The sequence below is a fragment of the Pongo pygmaeus genome, chromosome 17 (genome assembly GCF_028885625.2).
Source record: "Pongo pygmaeus isolate AG05252 chromosome 17, NHGRI_mPonPyg2-v2.0_pri, whole genome shotgun sequence".
In the NCBI taxonomy this organism is placed as follows: domain Eukaryota; kingdom Metazoa; phylum Chordata; class Mammalia; order Primates; family Hominidae; genus Pongo; species Pongo pygmaeus.
In genome coordinates, this window is record NC_072390.2 from 60516198 (window position 1) to 60528937 (window position 12740).

At 38.9% G+C, this 12740-nt stretch overlaps 1 protein-coding gene across 3 annotated transcripts in view; it reads right to left on the reverse strand.

Moving 5' to 3' along the window:
• The window catches only part of EPG5 (ectopic P-granules 5 autophagy tethering factor), a 128463-nt gene that overhangs the window by 12103 nt on the left and 103620 nt on the right, over positions 1-12740 (reverse strand). For all 3 annotated transcript variants that reach the window (XM_054461007.2, XM_054461006.2, XM_063653622.1), the window contains exons 36-40: positions 10891-11066; positions 7888-8073; positions 7126-7335; positions 5931-6075; positions 392-634 (exon numbers count right to left, since the gene is read on the reverse strand). In XM_054461007.2, the coding sequence (XP_054316982.2) occupies positions 392-634; positions 5931-6075; positions 7126-7335; positions 7888-8073; positions 10891-11066 (960 nt within the window). The remainder of the gene's footprint in view (positions 1-391; positions 635-5930; positions 6076-7125; positions 7336-7887; positions 8074-10890; positions 11067-12740) is intronic.

Below are 12740 nucleotides of genomic sequence, written 5' to 3' on the forward strand. Positions count from 1 at the left end.
AAAAACAGGGAAAATTAACCTCATGGACCATGATTATATAGATCCCGGTATACAGCATTTGTTTTGAGGACTATGACTTGGCCTGTGACACAACACAATTTGCATATCATAACAGGTTGGTCTGACCCTCCAAAACTAACGTGAAGTGGATTAGAGCTTTTCTCCCTTGAAACATGATTGTACCAACAGACATGACCACAGGTTCTCATGCTAACTGCAGATCTTTATGAAAAATACGTATATTCAGAAATATCCACAACATTTGCAGAGCAGAAAATTAGAATGGCAATTCCCTCACTGGGAAGAGTCTGGAAAGATATCTCCTGATGACAATGCTTTCATCCTTCTGGAAAAGACCAATACAATGGAGCGTAAGATGACCTCCTCTTACTTTCTTTGAAGTAGGCAGTGATGCAGGCTTCTGTAGTCTCAGCCATGTGGCGGACGGACGCCAGGCTCTGGCAGGCTGCTGTTAAAAGGGGCAGCACCACCAGCCCATGCATTTTTTGGCCAATCCAGGTCCGGATACTGCCCCGAAGGAACTCTGCTGTTGGAATAGTCGCGTTGTTCATCATCATCAGGACTTCCATAAAGAGGCTGCTAAGGGCCATGTGGCGGGTCTGGCTGTCCATGTCTGAAAGGAGCATAGACACACTCAAGAATGGCTGCCAGAAAGGTGCTGTCCATGTGATCAGGAGAATAACAGTGCTTCAATCTTAGCTGTTCTCCAGGCAGATTTTACAGTGCTAGTAGCTGACTGCAAGGGACCAGAAGGAAGGCTCTGGATGGTGTTGAGTTTGTACAGATAGTATGCAGCACACAGTTACTAAGAGTAAAAGCAGGAACTACTGTGAGTTCCCTGGGTACAGCAGCATAGCAGAGCAATACTTAATAAATAGACAAATCTGAAGCTGGTGTGAAAGAGTAACTTATCAGAACGTGTCTAGTCGGTCTTTATTTTCCAATCTTTGCTCGTGGAAAACCAAATACGTAGATCTCACCAGTCATTCGGTAAACCAAGTAGCAAAAGTACCCACTATCACTGCCACTGCTGTCAATATTCTAGGGTGATTTACACACATTAAAGGTTATTACTTAAAACTAAATATAAATGTAAGGAAAAACCTTTGTATAGCATCCTAACAACAACTCTTTTATTTCTTTGTTTTTTAAATAAGGAAAGTAAACCAACTGGTAATTTTTCAAAAAAAAATTGGAGGTAAAGAGAGAGGAATTCAACAAAAAGAACAAATTCATTTTACAAGAGAACTTCAAATGTTCACATTCAAAAACAGAAAATATATTTTACTGAGAGTTAACTGGAATAATTTTTGCCAACTCTTCTAGCTCTCCTTAAGCTGGGTACATTTTTTTTAAAGGAGTAGAACTGTAGCTTTCACACCACAGGGATTCAGTATTTATGTCAATAGGAAGGGTAAAAAGTTGAGAGATCTTATTCATCGCATCTATCAAAACAAATTCATCTACTTATGCAGGGTTAAATAAACCCTCACTTAATCTTTCTGTATGACCTACTTACTATCAAGCAAGGACTTAAAAAACAAGTTTGAGAGAGATAATAACAGTATATCTGTCTATTTCTTCATGTATTTCTATGGGTACAAATATTCTTGGAAATAAAGGCTCATCTCTGAATTTCAACTGAATAGCAATTTAAATTTTATCTCTTAATTATGACTAATAGGAATACATTACTACAACAGACCCTAGTCTCTCCCATTCCTGTTCATCATCAACAGGGCTCTCAAATCTTTTCCTAAATACCATATCTGATCCTATCACTCTTCTGATGAAGAGCTTTCCAGAACACCCTTCTCCCCTTTCCCTGGCCAGCTATTATTCAACCTTCCTGGTTCAATCATATCTGACTAACTCTAGAACAGTTTCTCCAGCACTGCTTGCTGATAGTTCTTTTCCATAAGATTCATTGAATGTGGCTAACTTGCCAGGCTGATGCTAAAATTTTAGATATTATCTCACTCGATACTTATAATATCTACATGAAACAGGTATGATCATTAACAACATTTAGCACCGTTTCATGTTTGTTGGTGATTAGGATATTTTCTTTTGCAGCATGTTGTTTCAAGGGTCTTGTCCATTTTTTTCTACTAAGTTGTCTTTTTCTTCCTTGTTTTATCCAGTGTGACAATCTTAGTCATTCACAGTTACTATAATTAATTACTGATGTAGTTGGGTCTAAATCTACTGTCTTCCTGTATGTATCCTATTTGTCCCTCCTATTCTACATTTCTTTTTCTCTCTTTTGCTTCTTTTAGATTATTATTCTACTTTTTCCCTGTTTTAGCTTGAAAACTAAATCCTCTCTTAAAATTCTGACAGTAGTTATCCTACAAATGAAAACATGCATTCCTGATTTTTCGAAGTCTGATGTTACTTGGTTCCCAGATGATGTAATGGCTTTGGAACATTCTAACTTCATTTCTCCACTGTTGCCATAGCCCAACAAACCATTTCTATTATTATTGTCTTATACAGTCAGATTTCATTTAGATTTACCCACACATTTACCAGTTTCATTGTTCTTCATTCTTAGTTTCTTCCTATTTATTTTCTCTTTATTATTTCCTCCCTTCTACTGTCTTTGACTGTTATTTTGCTGTCTTTTTAAATAACTGTTTAATGCTTATCTTTTTAATTTTTGCCTTTTAAAAAAGTCTATGATGAGCACTTAAGGCCCTGAAAGTAAGTGATACGGTTTGGATCTGTGTCCCCACCAAATCTCATGTTGAACTGTAGTCCCCAATGTTGGAACAGAGTTTAGTGGGAGGTGGCTGAATATGAGGGTGGGTCCTTCATGAATGGTTTAGCACCATCCTCTTGGTGCTGTTCTCATACTAGAGTTCTCAGAGATGTGGTAGTTCAAAAGTGTGCAACATCTCCCCCTCGCTCATTCTCTCTCTTGCTCCTCCTCTGGCCATGTGGAGTGTTACTCTCACTCTGCGTTCTGCCGTGACTGTAAGTTTCCTGAGGCCTCTCCAGAAGCAGATGGCAGCACCATGCTTCCTGTACAGCCTCTAGAACCATAAGCCAATTAAACCTGTTTTCCTTATAAATCACCCAGTGTTGGGTTTTTCTTTATAGCAGTGTGAGAACAGCCTAAAATAGTAAGTCCCATGTTAGCCGCATCCCACAAATTTTGATGCACTGTGTTTTATTATTCAGTTCTAAGTATTTTAAATTTCTATTATGATTGTTCCTTTGCCCAGCAGTTATTTAATAGTTTGCTTCTTAATTTCCACAGCGTTTTTCCCTCTAGTTCTATTTAGTTACTGATTTTTTTTTCTTTGTCATGCAACTTCAGGGCAGAAATACACAGAGATGAACATCTGGCTTTTACAAAGTTTTCTGCCTTACAGATCTATTTATCTGATATTAATATAGCTATGCCAGCTTTCTATTTTAATATTTGCCTGACATAATCATCTTGTGGAAAGCTTTCTATATCCTTAGGCTTTTGATGTATTTCTTATCAACAGCTTAAAGCTAGATGTTTTTGGTTATTAATCTACCTTAACAATCTTTGTCTTTTAACTTAACCATTAGTCCCTTTACCAATACAATTGAATTTTATCATCTTATTTTGGTTATTTTTCTCACTTTCTCCATGCTTCCTTTCTTGCCTTCTTTGGACTGAACATACTTTGGCCATTCCTTTTCATCTCCTTCTACTGACTTGGAAATTGTACATTTTAATTTCTATTCTTTTGGTTAATTTCTTAAAATTGTTAATATTCACACTTTAATCAAGGTATAAAGTTAATCTCTTGACCCACTAAACTAAGCAGTAGAACCTCAGAACACTTTTAACTCAACCTCTTTCCTAGCATGCTTTAGTATTTTCTTTAGTGACATCTACTGGGACAAACACTCTCAGGGCTCAATGAAAGTATGGTTCTTTACCTCGTCTTCATCATTAAAGGGTGGCTTTTCTTAGTTTACAATTCTAGGTTATGAGTCATTTTCTCATAACACATTGAAGTTGTTATCCCACTGTCTTACAGATTCTTTTATTGATACTAAGAAGTCAGCTGTCAGTCTAAATGTTGCTCCTTGGTAGGTAATCTGCCTTTCCTTCCTGGATGTAAAAGGTTTTGTTTTGTTTTGTTTTGTTTTTTAATTTTGCCACTGGTGCTTCTGCAGATTCACTATAATGTATACAGGTTTGAATTTCTTTCCATATATCCTACTTGGGATTTGCTGGGTTTACTGAATTTGAGGATTGCTGTCTTCATCAGCCCTGAAAATTTTCAGCCTTGCTATCTCTTCAGATATTGCTTCTCCCCAGTTAAGTATCTCCTCTCCTTCTGGAATTCTACTTGGATAATAGGATGTATATTAAACCTTCTCAGCCTATCCTCTATGCTTTTTAACCTCACTTTCACATTCTTTTTGTTTTAGAGATGGGGTCTCACTATTTTGCCCAGACTGGAGTGTAGTGGCTATTCAGACACAATCATTATACACTATGGCCTCGAACTCCTGGCCATAGGCAATCCTCCCGCCTCAGCCTCCATGCCCAGCTCACTTTTATGTTCCTTCTCTGTTCCTCTGTGCTGCAATCTGAGTATTTTCTTCAGTTTTATTTTTCAGTTTACCAATTTTCTCTTCAGATGGGTTTAATCTACTGTTGAACTTATCCATTAACTTTATTATAATCTTTATATTTTTCATTTCTAAAATATATGAATCTCTCAAACCTGCATATTTCTACAATCCCTTGCTTCTTACTGATAACTTCAATCCTCTCTTATTTCAGCATATAATAAAAATACCTTTTTTGCTTACTGTACTAATTATTCCACTATCTTCAATCTTTTCATTTCTGATGCTGCTGTTGTTTTCTATTACTTTGTTCATGGTACCTTGTTTCCTTGTGTCTTTTGTGACTTTTTTTACTGTGAGTTTGCTGGAACTTTGAGGCATGAGTTAAAGATGGGTTTCTCCAAACAGGATCTATGGTTGCTTTTTGCCAGATGCTGGTGGCACTGCCAACCCAGAACTACTGTAAATTCTTAGATTGAGGTTGTTGTTATTACTGCTGTTTTTAACAATCTAGGTAGTCTGAATTCTTGCTTCAAAACCACATGAGGGTCAGCTTGTTATCAATTCTCAAAACAGATATCTCTTTTCCTGCATAAACTTTTAACCTAACAACGAGGCCAAAACTGTCTTTGCCTTCCTCTCACAAGAGGAGGTTTACTTCTAGCTTATCTTTACAGTAAAAATGTCACCCTGTGGATTATGCATGGGATTTCCTTTTAGGCTCCCATCTTAGGCAGTCCCTGGGCTTTACCACCTCCCCCTAATATCCAAACATATTCAGCAAAACACTTCAGGGTGACAGCAGCCTCAGAACTCCACCTACCTTTATGGGTTTCTCCTTTCACTTAGGTTCTGGCCTGAGGTTCCCTTACCTTTTTGCCACTCCACTAATAAATTTAATTTCCAGTTTCTTAAAAACATTTCATCCAGCACCCAGTTATCTTCAGCAGGAGAGGTAGTCAGTATGTCTAGTCCACCAAACTGCCAGGAGCAGAAGTTCTCCATACACAGTTTCTTGACAAGTCTACAGATGATTCTGAATGCCCTCCCAGTTAAAAGCCAAAATCCCTAGAAATGCCACTCACTGAAAGGTCTCTGGTATCTCCTAATCATTAGATCCCACTGTCCAGCTTAACAGTCAGTCTCGCCCACAACCCAACAGCATCTGCCAGTGTCAATCCTTCCCCACTGCTGAGTCCCTGGTGTCCAAACACCTCTCTGACCATTGCTTCTCTGGAAAGAGGAGTGCCAGTGTCCTGAACATCCTCCTGATCTCACAGTGCCTCACACACGGCAGGAATGCATTGACTGAATGAATACAGGACTTCCGACTGGTCACTTACCGGGCGGGTTAAAGACAATGATATCATCTAAAAGCTTAGACATTTCCTGTTCTAGGACTGCTAAGGTGATTTTTCCATTTTGTTCCAGGGTGCTGAGGAATTGAACCATCTGATGAGTAAAAGCTTGGCATTTTGGAACTGCATCCTGACCAAAAAAAAAAAAAAAAAAAAAATTCATTCAAATGAATCCAAGCAAGGAGTGTTAACTGCATATTTCCTGGGAGCATGGCACTGCAATGAATGCTTGGGTAGGGAGTAGAGGGGACACAACAGGAAGCCACATGAAGACTTAGTCCCACGTGGCCCAAGGGCCCTAGTGAAAGGCAAATCTACGGTAACACTTTGACCAGGGTCCATGTTTTCCAAAATTGTGGCAGAATACTCTTCCTTTTTTACTACAAGAATAACAACATTAACCAAACACTAACTATTTGCCAGAAACTTTTCCAAAAACTTTTATGTTCATTATCGAATTCAATCCTCAAAACACCACTTTGAGACAAGGTACTATTTCTTTTTTTTTTTTTTTTTTTTGAGATGGAGTCTCACTCTGTTGCCCAGGCTGGAGTGCAGTGGTGCAATCTCGGCTCACTGCAACCTCCTCCTCCTGGGTTCAAGCGATTCTCCTACCTCAGTCTCCCGAGTAGCTGAGACTATAGGCACCTGCCACCATGCCCTGCTAATTTTTGTATTTTTAGTAGAGATGGGGTTTCACCATGTTGGCCAGGCTGGTCTCGAACTCCTGACCTCAGGTGATCCTCCCGCCTTGGCCTCCTAAAGTGCTAGGATTACAGGCATGAGCCACCGCGCCCAGCCTTTGCAAGGTACTATTTCTAATCAGATGAGAAAACTTGGGGACTTTCCCTGTCAAGCCTAAGCTCATATTACTAACCTCCCTCCCTCCCTGCTATTCTGCTACCAGTGACATTCAGATCATGAAACCAGCAGCTTGCTGGCAGCCCTCAATCCTTCTGACCTTTCATCAACATATGACATTGCTAGTAAGTAAAGGTTCACCCAAAGGGAGAACTCAACCCAAAAGATCTACAAGGCCAAAAGATGAGTATATGATAATACACATCCCCCGACTTCCTCTGCTGAGCACTTCCTAGGTTCAAGACTGTCCTTTGTAGCACTTATGCTACTACCAATCTCCAAGAACAGTCCCTGCCTTTTAAACTACCTCTCAACTTACAAGATGCTTCTGGCTGTCAGTAGGAACAGAAAGGCCCGCAGACACTTTCAGGAGCTTCATGATTAATTCAGCATAAGATTCTTTCGCCAGGATGATGGATGGCGGGTAATGGCTGCTGAAATAACCTAGCACACTCTGGTACGACACAATATCCACAAGATGCCATGAAAGCGAGCTTGTCTGTCCAAGAAGACTAAGTAAAGGTGAATCCTAAAAATAAAATACATATTCCTTTAGTTCCAGAGCCCCAATTTTTCCAGAAATATGTGTTGCTAACTAGTCTGTGGAATAACTAAGATGGCCTGTGGCAAGCACAGAACAGTTATGATATCAAGTAAGTATCTACTCGAGTTAGGAGTACTAGTGAAAGCAATAACCAAAGTTTTGGCAAAAACACATTCATATTAAGATGTATTGAGTATCTGGAACCCAGGTTCTTTTCTTTCAAAAGAACTCTCTGTTCTGGTGGGACATGCCAAAATTGACTTCAGGAAGCACACAAGAGATTGAAGTAGATATTAATGAGATATAAATTAAAGTTGATTAATATATTCTAACTCAGTGTGGTTCTTTGCATAATTTAGAATCAGATAATGAGCTATCCAAGAAAATCAGGCATCTGGTTAAAGGTACATCTCATATGCCAAGCATCTGTTCACACTGATAGGGGCACTGGAAAAACAAATGAAAAACTATGACCTAGTAGAAAGCAAAGATCTAAGCAGCCTTGCCGAATTTTTGCCATAAGCTTCCCAAACTTACTGTTTGGTCTACCAGTTGAACTTCCTTTGCCAATAAAATCATCATGAAAAGGAGGCAGACAATCATGCTGCGGGTTTCTGGGTGGGGACTGGGATTCCAGGCATCAGAGAGCACACTAACCCAGTTGACTTCACAGAGTACAGACCCCAAAAATAAGAAACAGCTCTTGGGGCTTCCTCGTTCCACCTAAAAGAAAATGAATTAAAATCAATGTGTTGCCTTGTGCTATCTATGTATCTGGAAAATGTATGTAAATTGTTTCATAATTATGTTTTTAAGAAACACTTTTTCCCCAGATTATATCACTTAGAATCCCACCTCCTAGAGATTTAGACTTAATATTTGTAATATCTTTCCTTCCACAGTGTATGTGTGTATATTTTAGTTTGTCTGTTTGTTCAGATTTCAGCATTTATTCCAATCATTCTTAATAAGCAAGGAATGACCTTCCCTAACCCCAACCTGGGTGGAGAATCGCTGCCACAGTAAGTCACTGGAGCTGCAGGGAGTGTATCAGAATCTTCAGGTGTGCCAGGACAGGGCAAAGTTGAGATTTACTAGTCAGTAGTTCCCAAACTTAAGGGTGTATCAGAACTCAATGGAAGGTGTATTAAAACAGACTGATGGGCCTACCCCTAGAGCTTTTAATTTTGCAGGTATGGGTTGGGAGCCAGAATGTGTAAGTTCCCAGGTAATGCTGATGCTGCTGTCCCAGGGACCACACTACTTTGAGATCCACTACACTAGTATATATTATTTATATTGCCTTTTCCTTTTTTTTTTTTTTGAGATGGAGTTTCACTCGTTACCCAGATTGGAATGCAATGGCATGATCTCAGCTCACCATAACCTCCGCCTCCCGGGTTCAAGCAATTCTCCTGCCTCAGCCTCCTGAGTAGCTGGGATTACAGGCGCCTGTCACCACGCCCAGCTAATTTTTTATTTTATTATTTTATTGCTTATTTTTTATTTTATTTTTAGTAGAGACCGGGTTTCTCCATGTTGGTCAGGCTGGTCTTGAACCCCCAGCCTCAGGTGATCTGCCCACCTCAGTCTCCCAAAGTGCTGGGATTACAGGCGTGAGCCACTGCACCTGGCCTATATTCCCTTTTTAATGTAATGTTGTATTATAACAATGTCTCCGCATTATTAGTCTTTACAATTTTTGATGACTGCATGTTTAAATTCTATTTAAAATATATTAGAGAGGCTGGGTGCGGTGGCTCACACCTGTAATCCCAGCACTTTGGGAGGCCAAGGCGGGCAGATCACAAGATCAGGAGATCGAGACCATCCTGGCTAAGATGGTGAAACCCTATCTCTACTAAAAATACAAAAAATTAGCTGGGCATGCTGGTGGGTGCCTGTAGTCCCAGCTACTTGGGAGGCTGAGGCACGAGAATGGCAAGAACCTGGAAGGCGGAGCTTGCAGTGAGCCAAGATGGCGCCACTGCACTCCAGCCTGGGTGACAGAGCAAAACTCTTTCTCAAAAAAAAAAAAATTAGAGAATGAGGAACAGATATACTATAAAGTATATAAGAAACCTCAAAGATCTCTTACAAGCTATTTCAATAGTTCTAATTTGTTTAAAATAAAACACGGCTACTCATGAATTTTTCCTTTCAAAATGAAGATTAAAAGCTCTAGTCTATTTATAAAATCATGATCAATGGAATTTGGTGATGATTCATTTCTTCTCATTACTGTTATTATATTATGCTAACTACTAATTCTCTTCCTTTTAGAAAATGATTCTTCATTGTCCATTATAATCTGTTCTCTATCCTCACCCTCAACCCCACCAAAAAAAATATAGTTTATTATGCCAACAAGACACAAAGAATTAAAAGATCCCCAGCTTCTGGGGTGGTCAGGGTCATCTGCCATTAGAATAAAACTCCTAGAGACAGAGTCTACAGCATCCCTTAATAGGCTGTGCTACTATCTAATCTGTCTTATAGTTAAGGTCATCCTTTTTAAAACTCCATCTTATAGTTCTTTAAACCACCTTTCTCTAGTATGTTCATAATGGTGATAAATATTTACTTAATGCCTGTCTCATATACTAAATCTAGCTATAAAATCATTCTTGAGCCTTGGATTTCTCTAGAACAACTGCCCTCAGCTTTTCTTGCATTTCAGCTACTGAGGAGTGGCTGACAAGAGCAGCACAGATGGGGTTCCATTAAGGGCACTAAAAAAGTTAAGTATATTTTGCTAACTGTCATAAATAACTGTAGATCTGTATCAAAGCACTTAAGGTGTCTCAATAATAAATGTGACAGTAAGAGTAAACACAAACTAACTGACGAGACTATGAACAAATGAACTGAAACTACCATAAAAACCTAAGACAAGAGTGTAATTTAAAAAAAAAAAAAAAAGAAAAGCAATAAAAGCTCCAAATGCCTGACTAGTATGTACGTTACACTATACTCTCTGTTTTCTGGTTTTGTAACCATTGCTTCTACTGCAAAGACTCACATGCACTCTCTTTTTTTAAGTCATTTCAGGTCTGTACACGATTATGATGCATCATCGGTTGTCACAATGCATTTTATCTCCTATAATCAAATTATTCACTTGCATAACTGCTAAAAGAAATAGCTTCAGTACCAATTTACATTTGCTTTAATAAAACATTTAACAGTAAGCAGTTGTTGACACAAACTGTAATGACACAAACACATCAATAACAACCATGATTAAGCATAACGGAGGCATTAAACTATGTACTCACATGTGACAAAGTCTAGGGGATGACCGACATATTATAGATAAAATCTTTCTCTGGGTTTTAAAAATGGTCCTGTAGATGTTTTAACACAATGAAATGACTTCCACAGGACACTGTTTTTCCACAAGCACCACTGAGGCAACACAGAATGTATTCACGGTCCACGGTGGCACACACTGCCACTATGCCTAACAACCACAGTGACCAGGCTGCTCCCTAGAAGCCAGATCTCTCTAGGCTGCGACCCGGGGAGTGAAGGGCTTACTTTGAAGAAGGCCTCCATGAGCATCTGGTCAGGGTGCAGGTCCTTCCATGGCAGTTTCCGGTACGTGCTATGGAAAGTGTACAGAATGAACTCTGGCATTTTGGGTGCTGTACATGCTTCACAATAATGCATCAGGTGCAACCAAAGGGCTCCTTCATCACCTGGCAACAGCTTATCTAGAATGTGAAAAGAAAATAGAGCTGAAGACCTTTGGTTTACCTTTAAAAAAAAAAGAAAAGCAAATTTGAACTAAAAGTCTAAAATCTAAGGTTCTCATGATTGACCCAATTTCAAAGATTTTCATGTAGGGAGAGTGGTTAAGGGGACTACCGGCAGATTAGTAATAAAGAATGGTACTTTAATTACCCACTCGGGTAACTGGAATGAGCAGATGCTGTGTGGGAAATAATCAGCTTTTCTTTAAAATTTCTAAATGTATGGCTTTTTAACTGAAATACACTCCTAGAGCCTATTGCCCTCAGTATGTATTCAGTTTCACACATTTAGTGCTTCATTCATTTGGCACTCAGGAGAAATCCAATATCCCTCAAAAGGAAATGTTCCATTTTTTAAAAGAAGACATACAAATGACCAATAGATGCATGAAGAAATGCTCAGTGTCACTGATCATTAGAGAAATGCAAACTAAAACCACAACAAGATATCAGTGCACAGCTGTTAGGATAGCTGTTACCAAAAAGATGAACGATAACAGAGAGAAAGAAACTCCTAAACACTGTTGGTGGGAGTTTAAATTAGTACAACGATTATGAAAAAAGGCATAGAGGTTCGTCAAAAAACTAAAAATAGACTACCATATGATCCAGTAATCTCACTTCTGGGTATACATCCAAAAGAAAGGAAATCGATAGGTTGAAGGAATAACCGCACTCCCATGTTCACAGCAGCATTATTCACAATAGCCAAGATATGGAAACAACCTAAGTGTCCTTCAAAAGATGAATGGATTTTTCTAAATGTGGTGTATATACACAATGGAATACCAGTCTGCCTTGGAAGAGGAGGAAATCCTGTCATTTGCAGCAACATGAATGAATCTGGAGGACATCATGCTAAGTGAAGAAAACAAGGCACAGAAAGATAAATGCCACATGCTCTTACTCGTATGTGGAATCTAGTAAGTTGAACTCATTGAAGTAGAGAATAGAATGACAGTTACCAGAGGCTGTGGGGTGTCAGGGGAAAAGGGAGGGAATGAGGAGTTGCTGATCAAAAGGGCATAAGTTTCAGAGGGCAGGAGGAATAGGTTTCAGGATCTATTGTACAGCAGGGTGACTTACCGTCCACAACAATGCATTACGTATTTCAAAATCAGAAGAGAACAAACTTCAAATGTCTCACCATAAACAATGAAAGGTAAGCAAAGTGATGGATATCTTAATTATCTTGATTTAATCATGCCACACTGTAAATCACGCTGTACCCCATCAATGTATATAATTATGATTTGTTAATCAAAGCTAACATTAATCATAATTTTTTAATTTAAGAAACAGTGGAAATGTTCCAAATGACTAAAACTTAATTAACCCTTGGTGCGATGAAACTAGTCCATTAACTGTCATTCACGTAAGTCATTCTAAAATAAATCTCACGCTTTTCTGAGACCTGGATTATTACTCAATATTATCCTCACAAGTATCAATTCCATTAATGTCTTCAAGGACTAATGACTATATAAGGGACATTTAGTCTAAAACAAGCGGTTTCAGACTTTCTGGTTCCATGCTAATGGAATGCAGTCAAAGAAGAGAGAGCCACACACAGTAAGAACAGAAACCTGATGGTGTTTCTCAACACAAATCTTTTAAAAAATGGCCAACGAGGCT